This window comes from Ahaetulla prasina, chromosome 2 (assembly GCF_028640845.1).
Source record: "Ahaetulla prasina isolate Xishuangbanna chromosome 2, ASM2864084v1, whole genome shotgun sequence".
Taxonomy (NCBI): Eukaryota; Metazoa; Chordata; class Lepidosauria; order Squamata; family Colubridae; genus Ahaetulla; species Ahaetulla prasina.
This window is the reverse complement of record NC_080540.1, coordinates 79,622,298-79,639,112: the sequence shown is the minus strand read 5'-3', so window position 1 is coordinate 79,639,112 and position 16,815 is coordinate 79,622,298. Positions and strand designations below refer to the sequence as shown.

Genomic DNA, 16,815 nt, shown 5'->3' with positions numbered 1-16,815 from the left:
TTCATACTAAAGGCATTTGTTTTTGCTCCTAAGGAAAACTTAAGTAAAGTCCTAAGCACAGTCACGGTCACCTGATTTTCAATTATCAAATAGTTCACTTAATCACCGAGTCACCAAAATCAATTGCAGTCACTAAACAAGGGCTATCTGTATTGATAACAATAAGGTAAAGAGTCAAATGGAAGCTTTGGGAAGTACTAAACTGGCTGCAGCTATTCAGCATTGAAGAGGTCATTTTGAGGAATGGCAAAATTAGACAATATTTACCCAAAAAAAAACCATATTAGGTTGGAAGCCATCTGAAATATCTAATATGTACATGTAACCAAGATCATATAATCAGTGTCTATCATTAAATACTCTGTGTTCCCCTTTTTTCATAATAAATATAAAAGTCCTCATTTATTGACTGCCTTAGACAGTGACTGTTTGTAATTATGTGATAAAAAAATAACTTTGCCCGCATTGATAGCCTTCTGAACATCTTTCTCTGAGTCACAAGTTTGCCATTACAGCATCCTGTGCCTGCCCCTGGTTCTTTCTTTTTCCACCCCTCAAAGAAGGCAGAGATTGCCTAAACAATCTCTTTCTAAGCTCTTTTCTCCACAGCGCTAAAAAGTGCTAATGGCAACAAATACATTTCTGTGACCATAATCTGTTGATTAGAATACCAGCTGTCTGAAACTGGCAAAAAACTGTAATCAATTTCACACTAAAGGCATTTGTTTTTGCTCCTAAGGAAAACTTAAGTAAAGTCCTAAGCACAGTCACGGTCACCTGATTTTCAATTATCAAATAGTTCACTTAATCACCGAGTCACCAAAATCAATTGCAGTCACTAAACAAGGGCTATCTGTATTGATAACAATAAGGTAAAGAGTCAAATGGAAGCTTTGGGAAGTACTAAACTGGCTGCAGCTATTCAGCATTGAAGAGGTCATTTTGAGGAATGGCAAAATTAGACAATATTTACCCCAAAAAAAACATATTAGGTTGGAAGCCATCTGAAATATGTCACTTAAAATATGCACTCATGTGTACACCTACCCACCAATGGAACTAGTGCATGACAACCAAACCAGAAACAAGCAGACCAGAAGGCAGAGACACAATGCTTTCCTCTCAAAAGTAGTTATGATCCTCTACCTTTGAAGGGGCCTCTGATGGCTCAGCAGACTAAGTCTGTCTGTTATTAACACAGCTGCTTGCAATTACTGCAAGTTCAAGTCCCACCAGGCCCAAGGTTGACTCAGCCTTCCATCCTTTATAAGGTAGGTAAAATGAGGACCCAGATTGTTGGGGGCAATAAAGTTGACTTTGTATATAATATACAAATGGATGAAGACTATTGCTTAACACTGTGTAACCTGCCCTGAGTCTTCGGAGAAGGGCGGGATATAAATTCAAATTAAAAAAAAAAAGGTCCACTTTCTCCTTGGGAAATAGGTTGTTCTGAAAGGTTATACCAAACATCTCTACATAGAGCAGGTATATATGGGAGGAAGCTGATATAATAGTTTAAAATTTCCTGAATTTTGTGTCTCTTATCACGATTCTCACTTACCTTCAAGCAAACACTGAGTACAGGGCGACTGTCAAATACCTGATTGGAGAGAGGGGAAAAAAGGGTCCTTTTAAAATATATTAAAATGTAATATATTATCTATAATAAAATAATATAGTGCTAGGTAAAAATACAACTACTATTGCAGAACATGAATAGTACATATCACCACATTCTTTCCTAAATATCACATTGATACTACAGCATTTATGAGAAAGACAGATGTCTGTTTATTTAATAAGCTGCCCATCTCACATACATGACTCCGGGCAGCTAACAATTAAAGGTAACAGTAAAGGTTCCCCTCGCACATATGTGCTAGTCGTTCCTGACTCTAGGGGGCAGTGCTCATCTCCGTTTCAAAACCGAAGAGCCAGCGCTGTCCAAAGACAACTCCATGGTTATGTGGCCGGCATGACTCAACACCAAAGACACACGGAACACTGTTACCTTCCCACCAAAGGTGGTCCCTATTTTTTCTACTTGCATTTTTTACGTGCTTTTAAACTGCTAGATTGGCAGAAGCTGGGACAAGTAACGGGAGCTCACCCCGTTACATGGCAGCACTAGGGATTCGAACCGCTGAACTGCCGACCTTTTGATCGACAAGCTCAGCGTCTTAGCCTCTGAGCGTCCCTAACAATTAAAACAGAGCAAAACAATAAAAACAACAGAATAGCCTATCATAACTACTCAAACAAGAAATGGGCTTACCCATAGTATATAATCCTATTATCATACTAAAAGTCACCCTAACTAACTATAGCATAGCATAAGAAGAATTTTTGTTTACCCTAAATCTTATTTGAAAATGCAATCCCCACTATAACATGAGAAAGACTGCCAAACACTGATACCAAAACTGTAAATATCCCCCTATGCAAACAAATACGTGCATGTGATATATTAATTATGGTGGCAGGAGGGAGGAAGGCAAGGCAAGGGAAGGGAAGGGAAGGGTAGGGAAACAAACCAACAAGCCAAAATTTCGTCAAAATTGGGGATGTTATGTTTGTTAGACAATAGTAAAGAAAGAAAACAATAACTTCAATAGAAATATTCAAAATATAATGGGAATTTGAAAAAGGCAAAGAACATGGATAGTTTTAAAGATATGATATGCAAAGTAACTCCAGTTGTCTAACCTGTAAGTCAGCAATATGATCCTTCCAGGATAATCACATACATATCACAGAGGGCGTTCACTCACACGTATTCCAATGAATATAAAAATGCATATAGTTATAATATCTTGCAACATCTAAATCTTGCAAGACCTATGTTCATTCTGCACATGACCTGCCTTGCTAAAACAAGATAATCAGAATACTTCTTGTAAGAGTAATGTATTCAGGATAAAAAGGAAGTTTCAACACAGTTCACCAGGTCCACAAAATCAAGTCACTGTATAGCCACCTAGAGATAGGTGGTATATAAAATTAATAATAAATTAAAAATATTTATATCTGAGTACTCTGTATCAACAGACAAAATGCCATCATGAGTTCATATACATAAGAAACACTAATGTGAATGTTACCCACCTTGACCAAATTAACAAGGATGTGGAAATCACGTACAGCCAGGTTCCAGTGTAACAACTTCTCTAATTGGATCTATGGAATGCAGATAAATGACATTATTTGGGCATCATCTTGTAACTGTTACGACAGAAAGGATTTCAATATATTGAACTTAACCCATTTATGGAAATACTAACTTTCATCTCTCAGTTTCATATGGATGCATTTTTAAAATTTCATGTTCCTATTGCAAGGCTACATTCAGTTTCTCATTTTTTTCTTAATTAAAGAAAGTTGATAATTTGCTAATCAAATCCAGATTTGTTCCCACCACAACCAAAATTTTAGACTGCAAATATAATCTATTCTTATTAACTCTATTCTTGTTAATAACTCCTTTGTGATCCACAGAACCTACTAACACACAAACTTGGGTTAATAGATTTAAGGCTGCAAATGTGGACATACCTAGCCTGGAATAACAGGATTACAATAAGCAAGTGTGTATGGTGTTGAAGCATAAGATAATTCAAATTTAATGCTAAAACCTATACAGACTTCTTGCGCAGTTTTAGCTTTTAACAAGTTCTATATAAAATATTAAACCATCTGTAAAATGCATCAGAAAAGAAATTTTGTGGGCTTTCACGCTTCCTTCCCTCTGAGGTTAATACAAGTATTTGCTCAGGTCTGCTTCCATTTTCAACAGTAAAACCTGGGTTTAATGGAAGCCCGCCCCTCTTCCAACACGCATGCAATGTAAATTGTCAGGAAGTCTGATTTTAAAAGACATTGGGCAACATACCCTCCCCTGCAAATGGTTTTACTGAGATTTTACCGTAAAATTTGTTAATTCCAAATTGTACAGCCATGCAGAAATCATAATCTAGGCAGGACCTCAAGTCATATTTCCTGCCATCCCACTTTTTCATGCACAATAACATATAGCTGGGCAGAACTATCACCTGATTCCTAGCCAGTGATCTTTATTTATTGAAGACTGCTGAAGAAAGACAAGTATATGTTTGAGGCTGGAGACAGAAACCAGCTGTTCCCAGGTACAGATGGTTGTTATAGAAACATACCCCAGCCGCCATTTTTAAATCCTGCTTTTATGTCAAGTATTCATTAATTTGGAAAGGTAGGAGGAAGAAACATTGAGTTTAAGCTGTTGTGGGTTTAGCCACAGATAAGAATTCCATAGTATCTGTCTGGCCAATTTAATCTGGCAGGGTTGGGTACTCCAGGTTCCATCAATTAAACTATGCCACCTATTGGGTGTTATAATTCCCAACAAGTACTTCCAAGTCAAAACCTGGTTTTTATGTGTGCCAATACACAAATACTAAGGCTACATATGTTCCTTGTAATTCAAAATTCAGGTGGGTGTTTTCTGTCTCAATAATCTCTATGGTAACATGTCAAAAGAATGCATATTCTTTCCCTGAATGATGGCATATTCATAGCAATGCAGATTCTGCTAGAAACCCCAAGTTCTAGTTTATCACATTACCTCACTTGAATCTGATGATTTTCCAGCAGATATGCTTTTTATTGAAGTCTCTAATTTAGTCATCATCACCCGGAAGAAAATGGGAAAAGTTTGTCTGGTTAAAATAAAAGGGTGAGGAAATATTAAATATATTCATCATACTCCTCACCATTATGAAATTACTACTTTCTGACAAATATGTAGTATCTATCTTTCAAACACGACTTATTTCTGGAGAACCGTCCAGTGAGGAAAAAAAACCCTCTCAAACTAGTTGTTATAAAAAATACAAAAACAGCCAAAATAAAAATGAAATCATGTGGGTATTATTCAAAGTAAGAACACTGAATCCAAACCAAGGAAGCAAAACAAAGCTAAGTGACCTAAGAAAATATGCTGAATTTTTTCACGGATAGGCAAAATTATCTAGTACTCTGATTTTTCATATTGTAATTAGATGTGAATATTTCAACTTGTAATCAGTTGTGTGGAGAATCACTTACCATACTTTTGGAGTATAAGACACTTCCCCCCACCCCCACCAAAAGAGGGTGGAAATGTTGGTGTGTCTTATACACCAAATACGGCCATCTTTGGCCCGTTTTTCACAAAAATGGGACACGCAGAGGGTTTGGGAGTCCTGCAAAGTGCTACGGGGGGCCAGGGAGGGCAAAACATGATCCGCGGAGGCCAAAAACTATTTTTTTTCTTGTTTTCTTCGTTGAAATCTTGGGGCATCTTATACTCCAGGGCATCTTATAGTCCGAAAAATACGGCAGTTAAGTTATTATATATGGTTAGTTAACAAATATATTGGCAGCTGTCTTTATTGTTAAGAATGATGGTGGCATATTGTTGAAATTGCTCAATAACGTGGCATATGCAGTGTTTAGTGTATCTAAAACATGAGAAAAGTTATAGTAAATAATATGTGACTTTTGGAAAGGATATCCAAGGACCTAAGAAAATAAGTGAAAAGCCTGAAAAGTCTCAGTCTGCACATACAGCATCTCACAAAATGTGTGATGAAATTGAAGCAACTTACTTTAGGAAAGATGAATAAATCTGAGTCACAGTCACTCACAAGTAAACAATCTTGCTAAGTGTCCAACTATTATGATAAAAGAACTATACACCAAGTATTTCTCCCCAAATGTGGTCTCTGAAAATTTGTCTTCAGTAAAGGTAAAACCAATACATCTTCTTAAATAGATAATCTATATTCCAAAATTTGGAATTTAATAGACCCTGGCATCTTTAAACTTCCTAGAGCCTGGTTTATCATAAAAAGAATATTTAACCGACATACAGCAAACAGAGGTTTTGGCCAAATAATGTGTAATTATTACCTGGTCAGTGTAGGGTAAGTGGAAGAGTATCCATCTTTAGAAGAACGAATCAATTCTGGAACCCCCGTGCTTGAAATGTCTTCTATCTCCTTCAAGATATCATGTGTATATTCCATATAAATACTGCACAGAACAATTTTTCACAAAATTATAGATGTCTCTTTTGAAAGACTGCATTAAACTTTTTTTCAACAGTAGGTTTTATCTGACATTCAGAAAAACAAAAACCTGGTTTCATTTCAGCAGCAGACATGATTATAAGCTTGCATTCTATTAAAATTTTAATATATTAGAAATCAATCCATTCAACATTTTTCTGATTATGGGAATAATTTATAGATAATCCTTGCTTAATAATGGTAATTGGACCATAATTTTGTTGCTAAGCAATGCAGTTGTGAAGTGTGATGTCACATGACTGCATCACTTAGTGACGAACCTAGCCTTCCCCACTGCAGTTATTAAGCAAGGTTCATGAGTGGTTAAGTGAAGATCTCCTTGCAATTTCCTGCTAGCTTCCAACAACTAAAGTCTGTAGGGAAGCCAATAGGAAGTTGCAAGTCCGAGGTGGCTCAAAAGCAGCTGGCAGGCAGGTAAGTAGCACGTTCAGATGGTTCAGGCCTACAGGTGGCTGCTGCTGGGTGGGAGAGGGTGTACCGGTGGCTAGCAAGGCATGGTGGGGACAACAACTGCCTGGTGGGAGTATGTGCAAGGGCCAAAAAGGCATGGCATGAATGTAGTGGGGTTAGGGGTGGCTGATGCCAGTTAAGGGACTTAGTGGAGTCACTTGTGATCTTCTCTGCTGGCTTCTCCATTGACTTTGCTTGTGGGAAGCCAGCAGGAAAAGTTGAAAGTTGTGATCACATGAGCTCAGGGTGCTGCAACTGCCATAAGTGCAAACTGGTGGCCAAGCACCCAGATCATGATCACACAATTGCAGGAATGTGTAAGAGCCAAAACGTCAAGGACCTGTCATAGGTACCACTCATTCAGCGCCGTCAGAACTTTGAACAGTAACTGAATGAATGGTTGCTAAGTGAGGATTACCTGTATTAGCAACCTTTAACATTTCTTTTGCTCAATGGTATGGCATGAGAAAAAATGACACAGAAAAAGGGAACAGTTCTAATTTTCAGTTCTGGCACCATACTGACATAAGGAATTCAGATTTATTTTGCCTTCCAACCAGAAAATGCAAGAGTTTTTTTTAACAAATAGAGGAAAGAAAGGCCATTTGGCTCATTTTCTTTGCTGAAAAATAGTTTGGCTGATAATAACGAAGTATGACGCTATCAAATTGCCATTCTTTTCAGATGAAAATTAAGAAAACGGTGCTAGAAAGATCATGCAGTTTATACTGCTAAAGTGTTTATTCTGTGCAATTGGCAATGAGGTATTTTAAACATGGTTAAGGAAATTGCTTATTTGTTGGGTTGCCTTTGAAAAGAAGCCAAAAGAAAAACAGTCTTACGTCAGCAAAGCATGGAGAGCATCATTAAATTGGGGACCCTTCTGACGAGTTCCACTCGGCTGCATCCAAGATTGGCAAAGGAAACCTTTTGTGATGGAACCTGTCAAAGAACAAGAAGGAATGCTAGATATGGCTGCTCACTAAGATTTGTTCTGAGAGAAATTATATTTACTAAATTTAATACAATTTTGAGTTAACATCTTTATGACAATGATAAACCCAAAGCATCTCAGGTATTAGAAAATCAGCAACACTTACAGTCCTATCATGCTATATCTATTTTTCAACTAGGCCCATCAATTATGAAGGAGGGAAACTGAGCTTTATCTATTTTCAATTAAATTATTTTATTCATTTATTGAATTTATACTGCATCTCCCTATTATCAAGAATGATTTTCCGCAGTGTCCATAACACATACATCATATTTCTTCTGTTGGAATTATAGATGCTCAGAATTCAGAATTCTCTGAATTCAAATTCTCAGAAATACAAAATAAATCCTTCCAAAATATTGATGTGCAATAGAAATAAAAAGGAATTCCATATGTTACCTATTTCTTTGCTTTTCGGATTGGCCACAGATTTTTCAGCAATGACAAGCAGAAGCTGGGTAAGACTCAATGCACAGTAAATATTGGGAAGGCTGTGCTGGAAATTCAGTAAATACTGGAAACTGTGACTGTAGGATACAGGAGAAAAAGGAAATGAAAATATAATTTGCTAGTAGACCTAAACATTACACTGAGGTTTTTTTTTGTTTTGTTCATAATTAGTCCCGTAGTGCATTCCTGATCTTGTTTTAATTTTAGCTTCTTTTGGAAGAGTGCATGAAAGAAAAATGTTTGTGAATTCTAGGTCTCTGATATACAGTATTGATAAATGTTAAGTCCTACCAAGTCCTTCGCATTTTGTGCGAAGTTGCACGATTCTTTTCTGGTACCTGAGTAGGTCCTCAAGAGGAAGCTCTCTATCTCCTGGCTTAAGTCTGCATGCAAGGATATGCAGACTTGCTTTTAGTAAGCCATGGTTCTCATGCTGAGAAAATCCATTCCTGGATGGAAAAAAAAGAGCATCAATTATTTGTTGCTATAGTTAATAGAGCAAGAACAAAAAGCATTTTCATAAGTTTGATTTGTCTTTTGTCTGAAGACACTTTGCGTGTGATCCTTAGAAAAGAAGCTAACATTAGTCTGGTAGCTCAGTTTGCTCACTGCCAGTCATAAAAACATTGACATTGCTGTATGAAAAAGGCCCATCATAGTTTGTGCTATGGGTGGTCTGTTTCATGACATTCTATAAAGAAAATAAAAGGCCAATAATAAAATGTTAATTCATTCTCACCCTTATATTTGTAATTCCATATACTTACCAAGCAAACAGGAAGTGAAAAATCTGCAATAAACGCTGATAACAGGATGACATTAATTGATGTTCCTGAATATTGACGCCTGGTGCATCAATCACACCATGGTTCTCTGCAGTCAGCGTCTTAAATAAAGAATACATTACTGCATAAAAGGCTGTAGTGGGTTTACTTATGCCATGATGTAAAGAAGACACTATATGCCATTATGGATAAATAATTTGTGTTCCAACCTGGAAGTAGTTGTGCATATTTTCTATGTGATTGCAAAGTGGCTTTAAAAGTTCAGCAGCATACTCGATCACTTCTTGAGATGTACTTTGGCAAAGATGTGAAAATCCAGCATTTTTATTTCCTTTTCCCTGAAAAAAAAATACAGGTTTATTCTTTTGAAACGCCATTTTTCCCCTCAGCAATCATACTTTAACAAAGACTATTGGGGGCTAGAAACCTGATCACTCTTTCTGTGAAGAAATAAAAACAAAACAAAACGGGGTATATAACTGAAAAAAAAACCTGGCACTTGGCATCTATCTGAAAGATCAAGATTTATACTCTCTAGTTCTAGAATACAGGAAATAGACTGTGACTGAATATTAGAAAAACTTCCTAGTGCACTAGTTCAACAGTGGAACCAAAAACCCAATTACAATTACAATGTAAGAAACAAAAATTTCATTTACTTTGATTTGCTTTTTATTCATTTTAATCAGTATTTCTCTGATGTCCCAATTCATCATTGTTTGTTTCTGCTTTATAAAAATGTATTTATTAGATTTCTATTTTCCTTTATTATTATTTTTTATAAATAACTCAAGCTGGCAAACATATATAAGAGAGAGAGGGAGGGAGGGAGGGAGAGAGAGAAAGACAGACCCAAGGTCATCCAGCTGGCTTTCTTGCTTAAGGCCAGAGTAGAGCTCAGTCTCCTGGTTTCTAACTTGATGTTTTAACCACTAAACCAAACTGGCTCTCAGTTTCATTTAAACAAAGTTCTTCTTTAAATGAATCTTGTTAAGATTCTGTTGCTTAAAGCTACAATGCCTTATTCACATGATGCATACCTTTAAGAAAGGGGGTCTCCTTGCAGGAGCTGGTATTAACATATATTCCATTTTCCGGCACAAATCTTCTAAAAGGAACAGGAGCTCAGTTGGCTCTAACTGAACTACTTCACAAGTCTAGTATTTTAAAGGAAGAATACAGTATAATTCCAGTGATCATAGTAAGTCATATGTTTAGTATACTATACATATAATGAATTTAGATTTTTCAGGTAGCTGAACAAAGTTCTTAAAATGCTGAAGAGAAAAAGGGCAAGTGTTCCCAATTCTCTTATGAAAGGCAACAGGATCAACTAATTATATCAATGATAGGTAGGCATATTGAACACTGCAGCAACTAATGTATCTTAATGTATCATCCACTCTTCTTCCTGTGAAGACAGATTGGCTGCTTTGTCAGTAACTTATTTCTAAAAACTCAAACAGAGAGAAATTGCCAGTAAAGCTCAGGCACTGAAAAAACTTGTCCAGTAGATGAGTATTACTATCCAGAATTAGAGCTAGGTTTACAGCACAGAACTTGGTATATAGAAAGAATATGTACAAAAACATTCTAACAAGATATGCAGAATATGCCTAATGCTTATTGTGAATAGTGTCTACATGCCCTGTGTTATAATCAAGATGACTTTCCTTAGTACTTAAATTTACTTGACTATGATTGTGTATTCTGATATGCCATACTTATCAACTGGAAGGCTTAAATTCAGGAACCCCACACTAATACTTGCACAGCAGCCGCATAATGTTAACTCTGATGTAAAATCCCAGTGGAAAGTAAACTGGATTATTGAACGTCCATATTCAGAAAAAAAATGTATCTGACCCGGCATAAAAATTAGTGGGTTTTGATGCTACCTACCAGTGCTGATAGGGATATGCATCTTGCAGGGCATCTGTCAAGATTCTGTTTAAAAGAGGGAGAGTATCCTCTCCTGAATGTGACGGTGGTTCTCCTTACCAGACACTGGATCATATAGTGACTGGCTGCCATTTGAGGGCTTACACAGCAGATTTTTGCCAACTAATAAATACTGTGCTGAATTGGATAAATGGTCTAGATATTAATATATGGAAACTTATTCCATTCCCATCAACCAACATATTTTAAAATGTAACCCATAACTTATATAACTTGAATTCCTCATACCTTACAAAATTGACTACATATTTCCATTATATGTGTACCATAGTATTATGTTCCTTTTAAGTATGTTTCCTACCGTTATCCATGTACTCTATGCTATGTGCTAAAACAAACAAACAAATGCTTGATTATAACTGAAATATTGATTTTAACTCGGAAAACTGTTTTACTCATGATTCTTCATCCTGAAGTTAAAGATCCACCATCATGCTAGCCTGCTTACCTTTGTGTGCATCTCTGAGTCCAAAACAGATTTGGTCAGCAGTCCACAATGAAGGATAGTAAAAACTTCCAAATCTAATTCACGGAAGTATGCACTGTAATTCTGCAGCTGTATCAAAGGAGTTCCGGGATCTTTTTCTGGAGAGCTCTAAAGAGAAGAATATAAACCCCTTCAAAAGAAGATGCTATAAACTGAGAGCTGGCAATCAGCTGCAAAAGTGGCACCATATTTCTTAATGGCACTTGATACTGTGTGCATGTAGGTGTGCAAATTCTGCTTTGTTAAGTCTGTAGCACTGGTAAAAAGATATAATTGCACCTTCTGCCGAACCTAATGTTTCTTCAATGATCACTAAAGATGTTTTGATCAAATGAACTGAATAAAAAAAATCAAAGACTTTGAGAACTTTTCATCTATTCTTTGATTTATCACATTAATAAATAAAATTAAACTATGTGTAATGATTCAGTTTCAAAACTTCAGGCAAATGATCACCATAGTGGTTACTAAGAATCTGAAAGTATATTACTCCCATTTCTAGCCAATCTCAATACTAACGGAAAAGATCCCATTACTCTGCTTGTCCAAGAAAAGTTTCTTGAACAATTTTTTTGCAGATCTTCTGGCTTATTATATTTTCATAAAAGATACAAAAAAATAATGGATATATTAACCTCAGACTTCTAGAAAGAGACCTAAAACATCCCAATTTATAAACTTAATGTATTTTCAGTAGGAAACATACAGATTTTTCTTGTTGACTTGTCTCAGCTTCAGCTTGAATTATTTCCAAGTTCTCATCCACTTGTGAATTATCTCCAAAGCTGTTTTTGCTGCTATCTGATTTTAATCTTTTTTGTCCTAAAAAAGCAAAACGTTCCAAAAACAAAGGAAAGCCAGTTTCACACCTGATTAAAATAAATGGAAAACCTCTAAGAGAAAGGTACATTATACTATATTTGAAGTCTAACCCCTTGCATCAACACACATCAGTTTAGTGGATTTCAATGTTTTAAATAAAGTCTGCTAAATGTAACTTTTTCATGAACGTAGGCAATGACAGACTTCATTCGAAACAATAGATAAAATGGACAATGGACAATGTTTATTGTTTCTGCACACATGTAGGCATGTTCCTTCTCCACATGAATAAACTAGTACTTTATACAATAATCTCATGGGCTAGAAAAAGCATATTGATTTTTTTAGACATGTCCCTGCTACTGCTTATTATGGGTATCATCTTGGATTCTAAATCTCTCTGGAAGAAAAAAAAATTAAAAGGCCAGAAGGGGCACAAAACTTCATTGCCACTGGGAAGATTTTAAAATTGGCTGCTGCATGACTGCCCTAGGTATTCTGTCTCATGAATTGCTGACACATAAAAATGATTTTGTTGAGCAGTTTGTTAGGTGTACAAACACAACTTGGGGGAGGGGGGGAAATGTATTGAGATTCATGTTATATTTCTGAAGTTTTGAGTCATGCAAGAACAAAAGTAAATTAAATTAAATTAGCTTGACTGGCCACTTAAAGCAGATTATTTGGTATTGCCGTTATTAATGAACTGTAATAATGTATAATAAATCTTTAATACAAGAAGAATTTAAATATAATTCTTGCTCAGCCATTAGGTTTTCTTATTTTTACATTTTAACCAAACAACAGTTTAATGAATTGCATGTGGTACCTTTGTTCTTTTTTTTAATAACAGAAATGGTGTTGAGGACAGGTGCAGCTTCCAAGGTCTCAGAATCAAAGTTAGCGAGAGGAGGAACATATCCAGGGCTTGCTGAAAAACCAGAGGAAAACAATCAAGTAACTTGATTAAGTTTCTTATACAGATAATCTTTGACTTACTACCACAATTGAGACCAGAATTTCCATTGCTAAACAAGGTGGTTAAGTGAATCGTGCCTGATTTTATGACATTTGCTTTGTTTAAGTGAATAACTGCGGTTGTTAAGCAAAACTGCCTTCTATTGACTTTACTTGTTAGAAATCAGCTGGGAAGATCACAAATGGCAATTACGTGATCCTAGGATGCTGCAAGCATTGTAAATATGCCAGTTGCCAAGTGCCTGAATCTTGATCACCTTACTGTGGAAATGTTCTAATGGTTCTAAGTGTGATGACAATTCATAAGCCATTTTTTTCAGTGCCCTTCTAACTTCAAAGAACTGCCAAACAAATGGTTTTAAGTCGAGGAACACCTGCACAGGTAACTGCCAACTGCTACAGTGGCAGTTGGAATGGATTGCCTTCCTTAACTGTCATTGTTATGTTGTTATGCATGACATAACAACAATCCTAATTGTCATCATAACCCCAAGATGCATGGGTTAAGGGGGAAGCAACAAGAGTCCACGTCGGGAGCATGGGGGTGCTGTGGGGGAGTGGGGGAGGCCAGGCACAGGCTGTGCAGGAGCATAGCAAGGCCAGGGGAAGCAGGGTGGAGGGCTGCAGAACTGCAGGGAAGCCAGAAGTGCAGGGAGGCTGGGGGAAGCAGTATGCCATGCCACACAACTAAACAGAGGCCAGGGGGAGACTTGCCAGAGTGAACTGGTGATCTTCCCTGCCGGTTTCTTCATTGACTTTGTTTGTGGGAAGCCGGCAGGGAAGGCTGAAAAAAGCAATTGTGTGACTGCAGGGTGCTGAAGCTGTCATGAGAACTAGTTGCCAAAGAGCTGAACTGCAATCACATGACCGTAGAGGTGATGCAGCAGAGGGTACTTTGTAAGTACCACTCATTCAGTAATGTCACAATTTTGAATGAGTGGTCATAAGCAAGGATTATAATACATAGCTCTTATACATATATTGCATTTCTGTAAGGAAATCAGGATATTCTGATTGAAAATATGAATCAATTACACCTTTTCCGGAGAACTACTTGCAATATATAAAACATATATCTCTGGATCATGTTAACTGTGTGATGTAGACATATTTAACACATTAATATATATACTTTCTATTATCTATAATATATACTTTCTATACAAGGATTTTATATTCAATCAACTAGCCCTAAGAAAATTAGAATAGTACTCTTTCTCTGCCTTCTTTACATTTATTCTTTTGAGTTTAAGTTTTCTATTGTCTTAAAACAACCCACACACATTGGACGTTATTTCTGCCTACCCCCTTCTTACACCTTTATTTCATACAAGATTACCTGCTAAGCATTTTTCCAGAGTACACTGTAGCTCAGTAATGTTCTGTAACCGAGTCAAAACTTTTCCTTTTATATTAGGGTCTTCTTCTCGGCAGAAAGCATTTACAACCTTGAGGGACAAATTTGTAAGATCAGGTTAGAGACTTTTCTTACCATCTGCAACCAATTTTTTTTGACAGTTCCCAAATTGTTATGATTTTTTCAATATAATGTACGATAAGAAATACTATTATTCAAACCTTAATTCAGTTCCAAATATTGACCGCTGGTAAAAATTAGTTGATCGCTTTAGTACAAAGGAATGATTGTTATTTCTAATCTTAGCTATATATGCATGTGGTTTTTGTATTGGTTTTCTATTGAGAGACAATGCTGAGATTCATAAATTACAACTTAGGCATTCTTATAAAGAGAGAATATAAATTATCTCTACAGAGAAATAAAGAAAATGTGCCTGTCAATATTTTAAGTAATAAATTATTGATATTCATTTGTAAATTCCATCCATCAATGGGCCAATTTCCAGTCTTAAGAATTCCATATTTCCCACCCAACCCCCGACTATTACAAACAATAGTGAATTAAACAGTAGATTTACAACCATTTGTTTAGTGACTGTTCAAAGTTTCAAGAGCATTAAAAAAAGAGACAGAGACTTAGGACCATTTTTCACAGTTACAACCATTGCCCATGGTCATGTGTTCAAAATTTGTGTACTTGGCAACTGGCATGTATTTATGACAGTTGCAATGTCCTCTGGTCATGTAATTACCATTTGTAGCCTTTGGCTTCCAACCAGCAAAGTCAAAAAGCCAGATTTGCAGAAAGCCAGATTTGTTTAACAACCATGATTCACTTAGCGGCAGTGATTCGCTTAACAACTGTGGCAAAAAGACTGTAAAATGGGGCAAAACTGCCTTGCTTAACAACAGAAATTTAGGGCTGTATTGTGGTTGTAAGTGAGGACTACCTGTAATCTGATATTTAAAATATTTTCCAAAATAGCATCAGCCATTAATAACAAAACTGGAAAGAGAAAGATAAGAAAATATTTTTCTGCTTTTTTCTGACACAATAGCGCTTATATGGAAAGAAGTGTATTAAGAAAATTAATATTTACAAACCTAATATGTACAAACCTAAGATTCAAATATTTGTATTCATGAATATGCAACAAGAAGACTAATTAGGAAAAAATGTTATACTTAGCTATGCTAAGTTTCTCCTTTTGGAAAAAACTCAAAGTGAAAGATTCTTATTATACTTTAGGAAAGATTATGATTATCAAACAGACATTTGGCCTATTAATCAAGAGAGTGTAAGCATTATGAAAAAATGCACCCTCTGAAGCACTGCTTACCTCACGAAACCAGTTCACCGCATGAAATAAGAGCGAACAAAGGAACTCACGTTCTTCCTTTGACAAGGTCTCTATTTTTTCTGCCACCTCCAAGCTGGTCAGATATAAAGGACACACTGTAATAGAATATAGTAAAATAAATTTACTCATAATCAAGCTCATTCGCTTAATTATTGATATATCATTTTCATTCATTTTCCTGGTATGAAGTCTGGATTAATGGCTTCTGTTTTGTTTCTATTTCTTTTTCTCCCCATTTTCTAATTAGTAAGTTTTGTTTTCTGTTGGCTGTTACAACCATAAACTACTTCAAAATATGTTTCTAGCGGCATTATAAAAATATATTAAATAAACAAATACACATTGTAGACCAGGGATCTCCAGCCTTGGTCCCTTTAAGACTTGTGGTCTTTAAGCAAAGCTGGCTGAGGAACTCTGGGAGTTGAAGTCCACAAGTCTTAAAGGGACCAAGGTTGGAGACTCCTGTTGTAGACTATACTTCAGTGTAGCAGATGTTACTGCTTAAACCTGAAGCCCAATTTTATCACTCATTCTTCTGCATTGATATCCCACCTATAATATTTCAAACAGAAGTGGGTTAAATTAGACAGAGATCAACTGTCAACATCCTATACCTAATAAGGCATCAATGTCCTCCATGCTCCCTTTATTCAGTTCTGACATGCAGAGCCTCAGCATTCGGAAGAAGGGTGACAAGCATACTGGAGACGCTAGCCTGAGGTGAAAAGAGAGAAACCTTGTGAAATGATGGTGGTGCTGAATACAGAAAAAAAGCCTTCCTTTGGAACACATGCCATGTGGCCTGCAAAAGGACTGAATCTGCTTTGTGACTAGTCTCCAGAGTACTGCAGCTATGTTCCTATGCTTTCAGTCAGCAGTCAAGCAATTGATAAAAGAGTACTTCTTCCAGAGCTGTGTAGGTCTCAAAATCATCAACAGCACATAAAACTTGTATTGTTATTTACAAAAAGTGTAAGGAAACTTGGCTGGTAAGAGAAAAAACCTGGCTGACTGGAGGGACAGGACAGGGGAAGCCAGAAATAGTTGTGTTAGGCTT

The 16,815-nt window shown here is 36.4% G+C and overlaps 1 protein-coding gene across 5 annotated transcripts in view; it reads right to left on the bottom strand.

Moving 5' to 3' along the window:
• FANCD2 (FA complementation group D2) overlaps window positions 1–16,815 on the bottom strand; it is a 44,291-nt gene that overhangs the window by 3,933 nt on the left and 23,543 nt on the right. For all 5 annotated transcript variants that reach the window (XM_058172694.1, XM_058172692.1, XM_058172697.1 and 2 more), the window contains 16 exons: window positions 16,373–16,473; window positions 15,738–15,853; window positions 14,378–14,486; window positions 12,890–12,991; window positions 11,945–12,060; window positions 11,200–11,346; window positions 9,830–9,946; window positions 8,999–9,127; window positions 8,772–8,890; window positions 8,343–8,453; window positions 7,954–8,081; window positions 7,400–7,499; window positions 5,929–6,051; window positions 4,601–4,694; window positions 3,109–3,180; window positions 1,565–1,603 (listed from right to left, as the gene is read on the bottom strand). In XM_058172694.1, the coding sequence (XP_058028677.1) occupies window positions 1,565–1,603; window positions 3,109–3,180; window positions 4,601–4,694; window positions 5,929–6,051; window positions 7,400–7,499; window positions 7,954–8,081; window positions 8,343–8,453; window positions 8,772–8,890; window positions 8,999–9,127; window positions 9,830–9,946; window positions 11,200–11,346; window positions 11,945–12,060; window positions 12,890–12,991; window positions 14,378–14,486; window positions 15,738–15,853; window positions 16,373–16,473 (1,723 nt within the window). The remainder of the gene's footprint in view (window positions 1–1,564; window positions 1,604–3,108; window positions 3,181–4,600; window positions 4,695–5,928; window positions 6,052–7,399; window positions 7,500–7,953; window positions 8,082–8,342; window positions 8,454–8,771; window positions 8,891–8,998; window positions 9,128–9,829; window positions 9,947–11,199; window positions 11,347–11,944; window positions 12,061–12,889; window positions 12,992–14,377; window positions 14,487–15,737; window positions 15,854–16,372; window positions 16,474–16,815) is intronic.